General features: G+C 43.0%; 1 protein-coding gene and 1 long non-coding RNA gene across 4 annotated transcripts in view; one reads left to right on the forward strand and one right to left on the reverse strand.

The window, feature by feature from the left end:
• LOC127590301 (uncharacterized) overlaps positions 1–18,513 on the forward strand; it is a 56,872-nt gene that overhangs the window by 37,703 nt on the left and 656 nt on the right. The window lies entirely within an intron of this gene.
• srl (sarcalumenin) lies at positions 1,968–17,638 on the reverse strand. 3 transcript variants are annotated; one of them, XM_052049680.1, is made up of 7 exons: positions 17,520–17,638; positions 7,977–8,072; positions 7,554–7,649; positions 5,664–5,699; positions 3,561–3,677; positions 3,238–3,471; positions 1,968–3,172 (listed from the first exon to the last, which is right to left on the reverse strand). In XM_052049680.1, exons 1-7 carry the CDS (start codon positions 17,605–17,607, stop codon positions 2,361–2,363), a joined length of 1,479 nt encoding a protein of 492 aa, XP_051905640.1. In that variant the 5' UTR covers positions 17,608–17,638; the 3' UTR covers positions 1,968–2,360. The 3 variants fall into 3 exon arrangements, with proteins under 3 accessions (XP_051905640.1, XP_051905641.1, XP_051905642.1); XM_052049681.1 differs by having other exon boundaries at positions 7,977–8,069; positions 17,520–17,625; XM_052049682.1 differs by lacking the exon at positions 5,664–5,699 and having other exon boundaries at positions 17,520–17,637.

The raw sequence follows: 18,513 nt of genomic DNA on the forward strand, positions 1-18,513 counted from the left end.
CAAAACAAAAATGGGACACAAATGCATTCCAAATCAAATTCACAGCTCAATTAAGATATTGAACAACAATAATCACCTTGACACACAACCACACATCGCTATTGCCTTGAAATCTATGTGTGAAGGGGGGCCCTGATCTTTTTTTTCCCTTTTACACGGCACTCTCTAGTGGACATACCGGTACCTGAAATTGCAACATAAACATGAAACATCCTGTCAGTCACACTCCAGTAAAAACTGGGAAAAAGAGTTGAGTTAGACTCACTTGGCATTTGGCCTCAGCGTTTAGATGGGTTTAGCTTGCCAGTGGTTGGCAATGGAGGAGTTGGGCAGCAGGTTGGGCTCCAGGGGGTGCTACTCGTCATTGTATAATCATGCCTCAGAATCAGGGGGGGGGGGGATTCTTCTTCCGGTCGTTCTGATTTTATAAGTTCCTCTGAGGTTGTAGTTGTTTTGAGAAATTCTGTCAAATGCTCTCTCTGTGGACCGTAAATGGCCCACGGGGGTGTCGGTTCCCTGGCCCTGATCTAGGGTACAATGAGTTCCATTTACTACACCGCTTTAAAATGTCTCATTTAACTCATTCACTCCCAAAGACGTTTTTAAACGTCTTTTCAGACTTGGTCTAGAATTTGCTGGTACTGAATGAGTTTTAAGCAGTGCACACACATAATTGATCATTTGGCCTGGTCTGTGTATTTTGGCTCTTTTCAGGTCAAAGTCGTCAAAGGCCGAATTGTCAGATGTCTCTGAAACGTTATCTTAATTAATTATCGTACGGTCTAGGGTAAGTAAGACTGATTTTTCATACCTTATCAGGAAATTGGTTTTGGGCCGACAAGGGTAACCTGTTCAATATTCACGACTGCAGATACAACACGACAGACATCTGGTTTGGGGAAGGTGAACTCAGAATTAGTGCTGTAGATACAGTTATGTGTGTGATGTCGTGTCTTGGTCATCTCGAGTACCCTACACACACACACTGTAAGTGCAGTAAGCACACGTGTGTCCATTTTTTCCTTGTCATATGTGGGATCGCCCACATTATCAAATTTTGTTAAGATGTTAAAAATCACTCTGTGTGTGTGTGTGTGTGTATACCTTGCTTTACCGGCCAGACGTCAAACAATTTCTGCCACTGACCGAGGAACCCCGTGTTCCCTGAATTTCACATAGTCATGAAGAAAGGAAGTAGGCAAGCACTTCTAGGAAATTCGCCAAGGTAGGTTTGTATAAGAGCTCATAGCCAGACTCGAACTGTCGACAGGGATCAGGGATCAACTTCAGAGTGATCCGCTTTCTCCATCTCCATCCTTTGCCCGCCCCCCCTCAGAGAAGCAGGTAGTCTACATACAACGACCATTGGAAGGTCTGCACACACACACGCACACACACGCAACGAATAAATAGATTGGCACATGGGGGAAAAAAAAAAGCTAACCACATATTTTTGGTGTGGTTCTTCGTGGTCATTCAGGTAGAAAAAAAAGCTGGGAAGCGTAGTAATCGAAGGATAACATCATTCATAACATTATAGGATCTGATCATCTGAACAGGCAAATTGCCAGCAATAAAAAGACAATAAGACCAGGTTAAAAAAAAAAAAAACAATAACCCCACTCTGAAGACTCTGATGATCGCTTGAGTTCTGCTTCCGTCACATTTCACAGATTGTCAACACGTGAGACCAACGAGCGTAGATGAAAATTGAATGGCCTCGTTGGTTGCCTGGTAGGTTCGGAAATACTCTGAGTTTATTGGACATGCACCAAAAAGTTAAGAAAGGCCTCTAACGTCATGCAAGGTTAATAATAACTGTTAGTCTCAAACTATATCCAAAACCGAAGCTTGTATAGCACCCAAAAAAAGACTGCTTCAAAGTCTGAAGCATTTTGGAATTGACCTGCTGTAAAAGCTGCTTTTCCCCCTCCTCAGGATATTACAACACAAACTGACGACCCCTCTTTCTAGTTTCTGATTTATTCACATACAAGTGGGCTGCTATCGGACTGGCTGTTCCTCCCGTTTTTGCGCATCAGTGCCCCACCGCCCCAAAAAAACAACAAAACTTTCCAGACAGTCAAGTATATTACCTCATCAACACTTGTATCCTTAAGCTGCCTTCCTCAGACAATGAGCCTCCCCTCCCACGATCTGTCTTATCCCCTAGCCCCCAAAATAGATCATCCCATGGTCACCTGAGGAAAATAAAGCTCTAATATCCGTTTCCTCGTCTCCTTGTTATTGCAGGTCTTCTGAATCAGGGTTGGCCCTACATCAGAGCCCTGTCTTTATCTTCCCCTCCTCTGGCGCCTTCCTTTCCTTCCTCCCTCCTGCTCAAAGTGTCGTGCTTAATCTCAGTTCTTCCGGTAACGGTTTTTAGGCTTCTCCCCGCAGCCAGTGGCCTCGCAAGAAGACAGACCAGGCTGTTTGCCCGAGTTGATGCTGCTCAAGAGGGCGGGTAATTCATTGGTGATGGCCTTCTCGATCTTATCCAGCAGGCAGCCTCCAATGTAGGAGCACTGGGACGACAAAGGTTTGAAGGTGGTTATCGCGTTGATTCCGAAGAAGTCACGGTAGGCGTCGCGGTTGGGGAGATCAAACTTGCTAACGTTGGTCTTGGCAAGAATGGATTTGAATATGTAGAACTTATCCGGGTCGTCCACAATCTCCTGAAAGACCAGTTCCGGGTCGCTGAAGAAGCTCATCTTCTCCTTGAAGGTCTGGACATAGCGGTCCACCAAGAGGCCGTGGATGCGAACGCGAATGCCATGCTGGCGGATGAACGCGATCTTGTTCTCCATGCGGTTTTCAATCACCTGGTTGAGATCCTCCAGTAGGGAGATCTCCTCCCGCTTGAAGAGATCGCGACTGGTGTCCGGAGCGTAATCGTAGGGCCAGAAGGAGCTGACGTAGACACGGGGGGGCTCTGTCACATTGATGAGCGGGGCCAAACTCCAGAAAAGCGCTCCGTATACTCGCATCAAATCCTGGGTGGCCAGGTTGTCGGCCTTGTTGAGGATAATGCGAATCTGTGACTCGCGCCCCTTCAGTTGACGGAAAAGCATCTCCAGCTCCAATCCGACATCCAGCTTGGTGGGATCGAAAACCACAAAGATCAGATCCGCTCGGTCGATGAACCACTGGCAGACATCATTGAAGGGGTAGCCTGGACGGAAGACAACGAATTCACAGATGGTTTCTCGTCCATGTGTGGCCCGAATCTGACTTTACCTCTCTCCTGCTGCTTGCGGTTCTCGATGATTCCCGGCGTGTCCACAAAAGTAACGCGTTCCAGCAGCTTGTGGGGCATCTCAATCCCAATCAGTTTTTCCAAGAAGTTTTGCCCAAATTTCTCCAGAGGGGAGAAGGAGCGAGAGCTGTCTGCCGCCATCACGATGCCCTCCACCGAGCGGATCTTTTCGCCGTGCATTATGACGGTGAACTCAGAGGTAGTAGGCTCAGCTCCTGATGATTCCAAATCAATTGCAACAATTAGCACAACTTGTATCGGATCACTGACAAAATGAACTATTGATGAATGTCTGGCTGGCAACCTGTGTAGAGCTGGTAGGGGCTGTCATTCAAGCCCAGGAGGTAATTAATCATGGAGGACTTTCCTACACTCCACGGTCCCAGGAACAAAACCATGGGCTTGGATGTGATTTCTCCATCTGTGGGACAAAGGACAAAGAAAGGTCTTGCTTACATCCATGATACCGAGTCCAGGAGCACAGAGGTCCCAAACCGTTTCTCCCACCAGGGACCGTTTCTGACTTACATGCTATGCTTTATTTTTATTTTTTATCAATCTATGTTTATGAAATCGTTTTGAATTCATCTTGTAAGGGTGTTTAGGTGAACAATTCTTTTAACACAAAAGGATGGGTTGAAATTTTGACAGAGAACCTTGCAAGTCTATTCACATATCATAAATATAACCCTTACTCACTTCAAGCAGGAATATCAAATGCCAATAATCAGTTCTCATTTGAGATTTTTTTTCTTCTTCCTCTCAGCAAAATCAACTGGAGCCTGATTAATGGTAATTTCTGAAAGATTATCTGAGCCACTTTCCTGTACGAGCAAATTTTCCTCCCGCATCAGGTCTATGATTAACTCATTCAGTACCAGCCAATTCTAGACCAAGTCTGAAATTACGTTGAAAAACGTCTTTGGAATGAACGTCTTTTGAATGAGTTAAAGCCGACAACCTGAAATGATAAAGATGTCCAATACAGTATTTACAATTGGAAATGCAGATTAGTTCAGCCAAGCGGGCCAAGACACATACTCTGTGACTGGGATATAAAGTCACCATGTAGGAAGCAAAACTTAGGTTGGGCATAAAGAGAGGAGTTGTGTTATGTATTTGTGTCAGTTGTCTTCCAAGTCATTCGCCACAATCACAATGACAAGGAGCTAACATTTAGCCCAGCTTCTCTACTCTTTCTTCTTTATTAGGCAGTGCGGGTGCTTTGCGGCACCATGCTGCCTCTTACAGGTCAGTCTTGGTACTACAGTAGACATCTGGCTTGGTGGAGATTGTCAGTGGCGACATGGTTGTAATGTGTGTGTCGAGGCTCACGCGCACAGACTAGCACGCACGCACACGAGAGCAGATTTCTTCCTCGTATGTGCTGATATTTTGAAATTTGCATTTGATGCAAAAAATCTGGACACGTGTACTTCACTCAACACCTTAGCCTCAATTATAAGGCAATAGAACCATGAGCGTGATCCATGACCTGAACACTAATTATAATGAAAAAACTATTTTGTCACATAAAACTAAACACCGGTTTGCTGGATACTTATTAAGAATAATTAAAATAATATATCAACATTTGATGTCACACATTTACTTTGATACTTTCTGGTCTATAAAGAATTAAACCAGAATTGGGTTGGGGAACCTTTGCCCAGGGGGCGTTTCGTATGTGTGAAAAATGAAGAAAAGTAAAATTTATGTCACATATCACAAGTATTTGTGGGTTTATTTGTATTTTGGGTTCTTGCTTCATTTGTTCTTTGGTTGTGTGTGTTTTCAGAACTGCATGACAGGCCAGACCCACAGTAGGTTTTCCACCCCATGATCCAAACTAAAAAAAGCTCCAATACAGGGCAGGCAAAGAGAAATTATTCAAGGCTATGAGGCAGTTTTAAAAGCACGAAAAAAACTCCCCATCATTAAATTCTGCACTATAGTGTCTAAAAAGCAGTAAATCAGGAGCACAAATCTGCAATGCAAGTAGCGCTTTTCCAAGCAGTGTGACATTGTGTGTGGGTATGGGTATGGGTATGGGTATTGGTGTTCAGTCGTTGTGGCCCAAACCTCAATTAATTCAGCCAAAAAATGAGCAAGACTATTTTAGTCTCTTCATCCAAACCCATTCATACTTTGCCCAAGCCAGAAGTGCACATGCAAGCCCCGCGCATTTTGCACCATGACAAGGAATATTTGTTTCCATTACGTACACTGGCTGCACAAGTCAATAGTATGTAGTCCGAGAACTGCACAGCGCTCTCATTTTGGATGTCACGTGACTGTGTACCTAACATTGTGGCCGGTGATGTCAAGGCAAATGAGAGGGGTGGGTCTGGAAGGGGTTGAGCACTTGAGGCAGTGCCATGCACAGGTAAGTCCCAGCCGCACCCACCTGTGGCTGCGTCGCCCAGGGTTTGTCCAGGGTAGGCTGTTAGGTGGAGGGATGGGGAAGGGGAGCCAGGAGAGTGAGGAGAGCACGGTCAGGGAGGAAGAGTATGAATGGGTGGGAGATCCTGGCTGGACTCTTACTATTCATACTTTGAACTATCAGGGCTCGAGACCAACTTTTTGCACTGGGTGCACCCAAATTTTCTACTGCATCAGATTCATCACCGCACTGTTATAGGTTCACTCCTTATTTTACACAAATTACTGCCTGTCTTCTGAGGCAATATTGACTGTGAAATAATTGACTAAGATACCTGCCGGGTCTTAACTTAACTTTCACTCGTTCATCATCTGCAACTATTTGACTCTATTTCTGATAGGCGTAGGTCGCTCGTCTAGGCCTGTCACAGTAACACATTTTTTAGAACGATATATTCTTCCCCGAAACGAAAATGTTTTGATGTTGTTGTTTTTTTATGCTATCGCTAACATCTTAAATCAAGTATATCAATTTGTAAGTGCAAATAACATTTTATTAAAAAAAAGAAGTGAATATTGGCATTGAAATGCAGAACAAATAAACGACATACCGGCTGGATTACTGTCATGCACTTTACTTTGGAGTCAGCCAATCCTCCATGAAGCATCGCCAGTTGGTCCAGAATGCTGCTGCTCGCCTCTCTACTGGTACTCGTAAGAGGGAGCACAGAACTCCTACTCTGGCATCCCTTCACTGGCTCCGTATACATTTTAGAGTTCTTTTTAAGATCCTATTATTTGTTTTCAAATCTTTAAATGGCCTCGCTCCACCTTCTCTGAGCTCCTCCACCCCTATATACAGTACGCGACCGGCGCCTCAGGTCTGTGGACCTGACATTATTAGAGGTACCAAGAACTAAGTGGAGGCTCAGAGGGGATCGAGCCTTTTCTGTTGCTGGTCGCTCTCTTTGGAATGACCTCCCACTGAACATTCGGAAAGCCCCCTCACTGCCCATCTTTAAAACGTGTCTCAAAACTCATCTGTATTCTTTGGCATTTGACTCGGCATGACTCAGACCTGATCTTAGTTTTACTGTTTTGTGCTTTCTACTGTCTTCATTATTCATTTATTCTTTTATTTTTGTAGATATGATATTTGCTCCATGTACAGCACTTTGCATACAGCGATGGCTGTTTTAAAGTGCTCTAAAATACAGTTGAGTCGAGTTAGAGATTCCTCGGATGAATTACAAGTATAACAGACTGTTCACAAAAATTGCATTTCGGCAAATATTCAACATGTGGTCGTGGTACAGTGTAGAGTGTCACCTCGGAAATTTGGTCGCACTGTGGTCCAACCATATTTATTTGTGTGTTTGTTTGTTTATTTGTTTGTTTTTTGCTTTTTGGGGCATTGAAAAATAAGGGTGACCGTGAATTTGTCTCAGTCTAGAGCCCTGACTATGGAAAAACACTTTTCAAAAGTGATTTTGAGGCTTAGATGCAGAAAAGTCATTTAAAAAGACAGACTTTTTAAATGTATTTTTGTAAGTGGAATGAAAGGAATGAAAAGATGCACTTGAATACATTAAGATATGATTGAAAATCCAATGCTAGGAGTGGGGAACATTTTTCAATTCATGACAACTACAATTCATATATCATGATCATTTATATTCCTGAGACCCTCTCAGACTTTTACAATAGCAAAGTGGGCCAAACTAAATAGTTTGTATGGCGCGTCTGCTGCACATTCCCCACCCCAGCACGAAGAATGAAGTAAATTAATCAAACAGCTGAAGGTGTAAAAATGTGTTCCAAACTAACCGGTCGCCATAGCAACCCCAAGAAAACAGACCCGCACCACACAACACAACAAAAACAAGATAAACGTCCTGAAGGCCTTTGGTGGCACCTGAGATCTCGTGTTGCCTCAGCTCGTTGTACTTGTAGGCCTGCTCCATGGGCTTGATGGAGGAGTGGTAGATCTTCCGCAGCCTCTGCACAGCCGCTGAAGAAACAAGACAACAGTGGATGACTTTGCATTCACTTCCATGAGAAAAGACGCCAATAGTGTGGCACAATCACATCAGCGTCTATTGAAACCTACGAGTTGCAGTTGACATGAAAACATCACAAAATCTTCAACACTGGGCAGGTAAGACTCACTAGCTTAGTAAGTGCTACTGTTTTTGTTAGCAACAGCGTTCAACCGGGTACAGCCATTACATCACGCAGATGTCTAGTCGAGGTAGGTGTGCACATTTCTTCATCAGAGCAAGCCCAACAGCACCACCTGCTGGATGCGCTGCGTTTGAGCGGGCGCTCAATTTCTCACCTGCATAGTCTGCTGCTTTTTCCTCTGTGGCGAATCGAAGAGTCTCCTCGATGTGGGATTTATCTCGGAGGACGGACGTGAACTCTTCCTCTTCTTCTGTGAAACAGAGCAAGGTCAATTATGTACAAGCGCGTTCCAACAATGGAGAACTTGAGGCAAATTACTACGCGTTGACCATCGGCACCGAAGCACAGGCCGTCCTGTGAGTGATGATGCAAAGCCACATTTAATTTACATGATTAGCATTTTGGAGTCATTTCTAATCATCTTTTTGTTGTTGTTGTTGCCAGCATCTAGTATTTTCCTCGTTTCACCTCCCCGATGCCCGTTTTTTGGTAGAGCAAGAGTTTATTGATTTACTCATTCCAAATGGTCTTTTCTCCGCTACCCAATTGCTTGTTTTCCACTCGTACGAAGCTATCGCGTCCGACGGATTCATCACCGATTAACATATAGATTCTTGAAAATAAATTGCTGATCGCTTGTCAGATATTTGTCTGTTAAATTTATATTTCCAACGACAAAATAGATGGCTTTGTGCTTGTAAGTTTTGATTTACAGTGTAAGAGAAGTGTTCATCCATCCATTTTCTGCACCGCTTATCCTCATCAAAAGTGGAGGATATTGGCAAGTGCAACACGGGCATTCTTGGTTGATAGTGACATTGGGCACGAGGTCAACTGGTCGTCAGCTAATCGCAGACCAAATATAGACAAACAATCATTCACGCTAACATGCAAACCTACGGACAATTCCAGAGAGCTAATATGCATGTTTTTGAAATGTGGAAGGAAACTAGAAAACCCACATAAGGAGGAACATACAAACTCCACATGTAGAAAGGCCGGCGGTAGACTCGAACCCTGGACCAGATAACCTCTCATCCACCATGCTGCCCTCATGATATCAAACAGAATGCAAATTTGCATAATCTTCCTATGATCTCTAACTGTCCGTACAGTTCGTACGGCTGTACCTAATCAAGTGCCCAGAGAGCGCACATGTAAAGGGGAGTGAGAGAATCCCTCGTGTCACGTCCAGTTTAGAAGCTCTCGGGTGACTTAGCTCACAGCTGTTATTACGAGCCGCTCTCAATATAGAAAGCAACCTCCTGAAAATAAACAGACATTTGTTTGGTATCACAATCGGCTTTACAGCAAAGATAAGAGAGCGCAATGATGTGCCCTCATCTGTCTTTTCTCAGCTATACTTAGCCTCACACCACAGACGATGTTGGAGGGGGGCATTGTGTGCACAGGTTTTAGCACGCCTCAGGCAAACTGAGGTGTGTGTGTGTGTGTGTATGAGGGAGAGAGAGAGCGCGAGAGAGAGAGAGAGATTCGGGAAGTTGAGCCTGGCGAGGCGCGGAGGGGGAAGACAGTCTGGCCGACATGAGACAAACATGCAGTAGGTGCACATCCAATGGCAGCTTTTAGGTGTGGCGTAAGTTCGTCGAGGAAGGACAGGGGCACCGCTGATTCTCCCTAAGTCAAGCTGCTAAAAATAAGCCTGGCTAATGTTTCCAATAATACAACGTGACAACAAGAGAAACAAGAGGGAGACGAGAGAGGGACCAGAATAAAAGCAAAAGAGTCATGTAGTTAGCAACCGTAATATACAGCGGTCAGATGGAAGCTTTGCTAAGAAAGATTGTGGCATCTTTGTATGAAATCATACCTTATCATCTTTCAACATGGTACCTTTCATGGTACCATGTTGTACTCCACCGTATCATACAATGTCATATTGTACCGTAACGTATATATTATACCATATTGTACTGTACTACACTATACTACGCCAAAAACAAAATGTATACCATATATTGTACGATAACACATACGGTAACATTAAATCAGACTGTCCAATATCATCTTGGATTACATTATATAGCTTGGACCGTATCACATTTTACTGTACCATATTGTACCACACTGTACCATACGTTGTACCATTTAATGTCATCATTTGGTATTATACTGTATCTTTTTGTTCCAGATTGCATGTCATGCCATATTCCACCATATCTTCCATATTGTATTGTACCAGAATGTATATTAGTCGTTCAATAGCATATCGAATTGGACCGCACCACATTATATCATACATAGACCTGCAGCGTATCATTCAGTATAATATCATTCATCCATCCTTCATACCTATCATAATTATATCGGATCATTCAGGACCATATCATATTTCGTTCCATGTAATATCAAGTATTGCCACGTATTTCTCCATTGTGAGACTATTAAAGGTTTTCTTATCTTATGTCGTGCTGTATTATACCGTAACATACCAGATGACGTTGTATAATAGTATCCCAAATCACACTGTAGTACCATATTGTTACTGTATCATATCATATTGTATCAAATATTTGGTACCGTATCATAATGCACCATACTGCATCATCGTTTTCCATATATTACACCATACCAACCGTTAGACGGCTCACTTCATAAGTTGACACCACATGTGAGGTGTCCACCTGTAGAACACAGTGCTCACTCCAAAACCCCTTGTTCATATCCTTCCCAAGCACACATGCGTATCTTTTCACGCGGGCCTCCTGAGTGGACCTCAAGTCAACGTGTTGAGGCCTTCCGAACTACCCTACATCAATAAAGATCACAGGGCCTTGTTGCTCGCGGAGGGCAGGGCCTTGCATCAGCGCGCAGAACGAAGCCCGCAGGCGCCAGGGGAGTTGAACACCCGACATTTGGGGCCCCGGACCGTGTGTTGTCGCCAAGGCCGTTGCCACACGACGGCATTCACTAGCGGAAAACATTCTGGCAGGCATCAGCACAACCGGATGGAATGCTCAAGCTCAAGTCATGTCTTAACTTTAGAAGCTCACCATCATCTTTTGGAAACGGATTCAACATAATGTGGTTGGTAATGTACGTAAATTTTACACCATATATTCACGTAGCCTTCATATATGTATGTATGATACATGATTGAAGTGAATTTGTGGCCTTTTAATAAGGAGTGCCAACCAAAGTGGTATCTTGACTTATGAGGTCTGAACTCAAATTTTCCTAATTGAGATGAAAGGAATTTCCATTTTTCCATTCTAGCCCCGGCCCCCCAAATAAAAATTGTCAGGTGTTAACGAAGAGTACAATATTGTACTTCATAAAAATAAACAACGGATGATCCTAAAATTGGATTCAAATGATCATCATCATAGCCCCTTAAGAATGGAATTAACCTGAAGCATGCGTACATAAATTACTTCAAGAACTGTTGTGACGCTTGTTTTGCAAGTCTTTATTAAACACAAAACTGTGTTGATAAATACTTGATGTTTATCTTAATGTTTCTGACGAGGCTCTGCATTAACCATGATCATAATAAGCACTGTTTATTTTACAAAGTAAAATATTAAAAATGAATGTAACCATTTCATTCACCAATAATGATAACCAGTAACCTGATAACTCGATAAGCTGTCCACTGTAATGACCGCTGTCCCTGAAAGGGTGAAATGAAATGTAATCTTCACATTCTTGTTACATTTGATGTCAATTCAGTGAGGCAGGTGGTGTGGTGGTGTATAGTTACACCACATTAATCGGCCAATTTTGAGCCTGATTTCTTCCTTGCAATCAAAGTCAGCAGAGGCCCGATTATTGCATCTCTTTGAAAAATGATGCTGACTATCTGTGGTGTGTTCATTCAAAGTGATCCTCCTCTCCGATCTGCTTGGAGACTCCGATTGGAAAAGTTCAACCTATTTAATATTTACAATCACAAAATCCTTTGGCCAAGTCACAGATTGTGATTGGTCATCCAAATACACCACACATTAAAATTTTTAATCCGTTTAAAACCTTTTTTTTTACTCTTGTCCTCTGTGTGTCGATTACATAAAAAAAAATCGCCCAGGACTTAATCAAGCGAGAGGCAGATAAATACATTCTTATACAGCGGATGGATACGCGAACCCTAATAGCAGCCTTTAAACTAAAACCCTGTGGGATCAGGTTGCACTGCTGCCTAGTGAAGGTATATTAAATTAGAGTGACCACCACGAGCACCTGGCAGGTTTGTGGGGGTTCCACTGGATGAGGGACATTCAAACGGATCTATTTAAAGCAAAATCTTTTTCCTATCCTGTTTTTAAATTATTTCTATGATCAAACTAATTACAGGAGATGAATGATGCTTTTTTTTTTGGACATGAAAACAGTTTCTAAATGTCGTAATGACTTGTGACCTTTTTTGGACAAAATAGCACAATAAGAATGATTGATAGGTTTTACATGCATTAGCAGAAAAAGTGTCAGGCTCAGACATGTAGAGGCTCATAAAGACAAATGTATTCTCACGAGACAAGACAGGACTTTGCGTCTATGTGGCACATGTGGCAGACACAGAGCAGAGGCTAACGCTGTTCAGCTAATCCCTGGTTCGTTCCTGTTGATTCACCAAAAAACAAAGAAATACCCCTCCCGAAATTGTTCATCCCAAGCAGTCACATGAAAGTGGCTCTGGGGAAGTAAAATATTGCAGAGGAGGGGGCACATAGGACCACACACTTCCTCACCAGATGTACTGTATATATATATATTTAAAAAAAAAAGCTTTTTCAAATAAAAACAAAATAAGCTGTTATGCTAAATATGTGCTCAGAATAGATTTCATTATTGAGAATACAATTTCAATGTATGAATAAAAGAGCCACTATCCTAACCCAAGACAATTTGATTGAAGCAAACAAGAATGTAATCAACACATTTGTATATTTTTTTTTCAGTGCAAAGGGCTCTCTTGCCTAAAAATTATACCATTCAAGAACAGCAAAAAACTGCTCAACAAGAAACCAGCAATAAGTTGAAGAACTCATTTTGTACATTATTTCACCAAAATTAACTCTAAAAATTTTATTATTATTGAGGTACTACGGTTGGTCTGCATCTCATTCCAAATCTGCAAAAAATTATGTGGCCTAACCACATCGCAGTATAAGGCAGTAAAAAATCCCTCTGAGGCTCAAATTAAGTTCTCATAACAGGGAAAATCTGATAATTAATTGTTGCAAATCTGCAACAACTGCCCTGAGAGGGTTAACCCAGCGCAACTAAGACATGTCTTCCATCTAGTGGTGAGTGTTGATATCACCACTAAAAATTACTGTCTGTACTGTGCCTGAGAATTTGCATTTTTTCCTCGAAACATGTTTTCATATTAGGGATTGGTTCCTGTTTTTCCGCAGAACTGTTTCACCCATTTCATCCCGTTTGTCGTGGAATAAGTACACAGTATATTGATCAGTGATTTGAAGAGGTGGGTTGTAAAATAAAAATAAAAAAACAGAAACACTACACAACAAAGAGATAAAATGCAGACAGTGGTACCACTACTTACGAATGTCTCTTCATATGAAATTTTCAGGTTATGAAACGTCTCAGCAGGAAAATATTGCCTCTTGCTATTAAAGAAATTTCAAGATACGAAAGGTAAAAATACAGGATGACTTCCCAGTAGCAGCTCCGAGTTTCCTGAATGCAACATACTTATAGCTGCTCTGCCATTGGCTATTACCGAGCATCTTGCTGGCATCTCATTGGCTAAGAGGGACCTCTACCGTACGAGTCTACGTGAGTAGATTTTTTTTTTTTCGTCATTCTCCTCTCGGTCCGTGAGGCGTTGTTGTTGATAGTCTTACGTAAAAGTGAATCACCCAGAAAAAGTGTTAACCAGTTGGGCTCACTGGTTAACAGTTGCTCACTCTGCTGATGTTTGCCTTGAACGTGGACAAAGAGGGCAAAAAAACCGACAAGGACACAGTTAAGAGTTCAATGACCATCATTTTTATTCTTTGTTTTTTTACATTATGCACAACTCTCATTTATTGTGCAATAATCTAATTGTAAACATGTATGTGTTACATATTTTGACGCATTTTTATGCTTTAGGAAACATATTTGTCTGAATTGGGGGGGTTGTGGGGTGCTTGGAACGAATTAGGGCATTTACATGGAAAACGCATCTGAACTTTTCTGACATTTCTTCCAGAACCAATTAATTGCGTAAGTAGAGGTACCACTGTATTTAAAAAGAATTCAACAAGGGGCCACTCAGAGTGTGCCGCATATGGCCCCCAATTGCCCATCCCTGGCCTAGATGATCGCGTCAAGAACCATTATCGTTCACTGACACATTTTCGGAAAGAGATAATTGGACTTTTACTCTTGATGGGTAGACAGGCATGCCAGAAACCCAACGATTTGCACGCAAGACATCAAAAAGCCCATTTCCCAGAATATGCCCCTTTTCAATATTGTGCGCCTTTGCGAGCTGAATGTTTTTAGAACGACGTGGCACGGCGGCGGGCCGTGTATAGACGTGCGCTCCCACGTGTCATGATGAGGAGAGGCCACGCTCGGATGGTAACAGGTGGCCCCGCTTATGGAGCTGGTACTCCCCCATAGGTCAGAAATAGCCTCACAATGGGTCAAGAGGCAGACACATCGGAGGAGGTGGAGGGCTTCCTATTTTAAGTTTGGACTCGCTGTGTGTGGACAAGTAGGGAGACATACACTCAATATTAATTGGACTTCTTCTACTTCCGCATGCACAGAAATACTTCCTCTCCAACGAAACGATGCTACTGGCCCTAACGGAGCGCCTTACGTCACCCACAAAGAAACAAAGGGCGAAGGCTCTCACCGCCGAGGCGTTGATCTGACATCAGAGGACGCCATTGCTGTCCTTGGGAGGGGGGGGGGGGCTTGTCTTTAAGCCTCTATTTGCGCGTCTTAACTTTGGTGGTGTTAAAACGCGGGGCAACACAAGAGCTGAGAGTCAAAGTGCCTTTTTAAAGCTGTGCGCGACACTATCACCGATTGCGGTCTTAGCTTGAATGGCAGCTAGCCTTTGGCTAGCTTGACTTCGGATGGGTTTTTATTTACTTGCTCGTTGAAAAAGGTCCATTTGCTTGAGAAACGGTGACAGGAAGCGTGAAAGCAATTTGACGATCAAGTTCGGGGGCTTCCCCACAAGGGGGCGCAAAGACGTCACTGATATGACACTGGAAGAACGTGCAGTGGTGCCTTGACAAACTCAAATTATCTATCACTATTGAAATGAACGCAACTGTTATTAATCTGTTCAAGCCTAAAAAAATAGTTGCATTACCTCGTTATATTATTACAAAATGGCCTTGCATTTGAAATGTTGTCTACTGTATGTATTTTCAGGAGTCATGGAAAAAATGGCTAGCAAATATTTCAGTTAAGATGAGATATCCTTTATTTGTCCCACACTGGGGAAATTTACGGCCTCCAGCAGCAAGAATGTAGGTAGAAAGAAGAAAAAAACAACCACCGTTCAATTAAGTGCAAGATAAACACAAAATGGATAAATCGCAGTGCTATTTACAATTGTCTTTCACATCATTTAATTATTATTATTGTTGTTATTTTTGGGGGAAATAAATGCTTGAAATATTTGTTTGGACTGAATAAAAATAGCAAGATTTTCGACTAAAAAGAAATCTGTTTATCAAAGAACTTCATAGAAACACTATTTGCCAGAGTGGACTGCATCAAGTGATGTGATATGGTGGATGTACAGTCGTCACATCTTGAATGTGAAGCATCATCTCCACAACTGTGTTTTCCCTTTTCTTTGACTTTTTGTGTGCAAAGCTAATTTATCACAAAAAAGTGTTAATTACCGGTAAGGTGCAATGAAGTGATGATTAAAGTCATGAACTAATAAGTATTTTAAAAAAAAAGTTAACAGCTGGACAATGAAAAAAGGCCACAATAGAAAAGTCAGACTTAGCCCACCTACAGCGCATTGGATTTACGTTTAGTTTCAGACAGTAAACTTCAACTGGGAGCGACAATGAAAGACCCTTAGGCCTCTTTTCTGGTGAATTGTTCACCATCCAACAAGCAACTACTGACCGACTGCTATACCGTCCTGCACTCTTCAGTACTTTTTTGACTGAAACTAAAAGACAAGGAGCAAGGAGGAAAATCTGGATCGGCAAGCCCTCTCACTCCATGACTGCCATCATAGGGATCTCCTGCTCATTCCACATTCCACTTGGGGGGCTCACATGGAAGGCTCAGCACCTTTCATTTTCCACTTCCACCCATGGTAGACGTCAATTTTCAAATGGAGGTTACATAATGGTTCCGGCGCTGCTAATCAAAGGGGCAGGACGATGCCGTGAACAGAACAAGAAGGGAAAAGACAAGATGCTACCTCCTCATCGAGGCAAATAGCCGCATTTACACGACATCTTGGACAGTGCCAAGGAATCTTGTTGGAGTGGAAAAGTCATCCAAGTGCTTACCATAAACACATCAGGCTTTAGTCAGCGGCAGATGCTTTTATGTGAGCATTTCCGTAATGCTTTTTTAAAAAATCTTATTGAAGAAAAATAAAGATGTTCTTTTTGTGAATATTGTGCTGCAGTTGCAATCGCCAATACTTTTTTTTTCTTCCAAACACTAATTTAACCCTCTGAGTGACAGCGGTAACTCCAGTAGACAGCTTATCATGTTACCAGGTTACAGGGTGCATGAAAGGGTAAAAACTTATGATCTTGTTGTATGTCTGATACTAAATCATTAAAACAAATTTCAAAAAATATATATCTAAATAAATAAACAGTGTTCCTATATCTGAGAGTGGCCTCTAATTTGAAGGAGTGTGGGAGCGAGTCTTTTGACTTCTTTAAAGCGATGCTATACGATAGCCTCGAATGCTTTTCCCCAATGGTATGACATTGGTATAGGCAAGCAGCACGAATGGGGGAATAAGGTGGAGGGGGTTGGTTCGAGACACCTGTATGGCACTGCGGCCGAGCGGGCATGCATATCTAGTGTAGCCCCTCCTGCCGGGAGAAGGCATGTCCCTACATGGCCAACGGCTGGGAATAAATCGTGATTGTGACAGTGCAGAGTGACAGCAGCTGTGCAGCGTCTCTAAAGGCTAGCAATGGGGAGGCCAGGGTGGGAGGAGGAACTATAGTGGACTACAGTGTTGGGTTTCAGGACGCCTTCCAATCTTAGACACCTGACTGCCGCCTGGAATAAAAAGGCCCTGGCGATGGGCTGCTCGGAAGCTCAACGCCATCCCAAGGACGGGCAAGGGTGACGCACAAGGGCATGGCCCCGTGTGGATTGCTTGAGGCTGCGGGCGCAAGCGTGACACGCCAATGTTAGAAAGACCATCTAGAAGTTGCCACGATCCCCCTCGATGCTATTAGGACAGCAGGGGAGGGGGATGGCAGCGGAAGTCTCGGCAAATACATAAATCTACACGGAGTTAAATAGCGCCTCATGGTGGCATTCCGCCGCCAAGCCATCTTGTAACTGGTTGCAGTGACTCTAACAACAGTGTTCCTATATCTGAGAGTGGCCTCTAATTTGAAGGAGTGTGCGAGCGAGTCTTTTGACTTCTTCAAAGCGATGCTATACGCTAAATGGAACGCGCACACTGTCAATCACATTGCAGTCACATGACCCACATGTACGCATTGACAAGAAGATGGGTGCTGTTAGGAGGTCTTACCTGCCGTGGCCTGCAAAAGCAGCAGGGAGACAAAGCAGCAGACGGAGATGATGCTACCCTTCATGGTGGCGGCCAGGAGACCTCTCATAGTCCCGCGCGCACTATATATACCAAGGAGGGAAGGTTAAAGGGCAGGCGGGCAGAAGGGGCGGGGCCTGGAGACTGGCAGCAGCTGTGTGTGTGTGGCAGTGTTGTTGCTGTTGTTAGAGTCACTGCAATCCCAAAAGGGAGCCTGTACGTGTACAAAGCAGGCTGGGATTTTTGGTTTTATGACAGTTCATTTTTATTTCGTTCTGACTTTAGGGAGTAAATTCCAGCTTGTTTTAATTAGCTGTTTTACTTTACTTTTTATTCCTTTTAGTATTAGTTTTCTTTTTTTAAATATTGCACATGAAGTATTTGTCAAGTGCAAGATTAAAAAAAAAGTCACCATGTATTCTGTGAATAGGTACGATTCTCAAAGGACGTTTGGAACTCCCTTATCCTGTATGGATATGCTGTACGTCTATCTATCCATTTTCTGATCCGCTTATCCTCACAAGAGCTGATCCCAACCACCTTCCGGCAGTAGGCCGGGTACACCCTGAACAGGTTGTCAGCCAATCGCACGGCACACAGAGACAAACAAACATCCGCGCTCACCCTCGCACCTAGGGACAATTTTGAGTGTTCAATTAGCCTGCCATGCATGGTATTGGAATGTGGAAGGAAACCGCAGTACCCGGGGAAAACACACACACAAGGACGGGGAAAACAACAAACTCCATACAGGAAGACCGAAGCTGCAATTAAAGCCCGCACATGTGAACTGTGAAGCCGACATGCTAATGGATGTACGTCAAAACCAAAATAAACCCATTGAAAATGAAGCTCCAAACCTCATGTATGACACTGAGTGACCAAAAAAACAAACAAACAATGACACTTTCAATTCGTTTTACATACAAACATAACATGTAGTTTCAGTTAGTGTTTGTTTTAAGCATTTCTGTTT

The sequence above is a fragment of the Hippocampus zosterae genome, chromosome 17, assembly GCF_025434085.1.
Source record: "Hippocampus zosterae strain Florida chromosome 17, ASM2543408v3, whole genome shotgun sequence".
Taxonomy (NCBI): domain Eukaryota; kingdom Metazoa; phylum Chordata; class Actinopteri; order Syngnathiformes; family Syngnathidae; genus Hippocampus; species Hippocampus zosterae.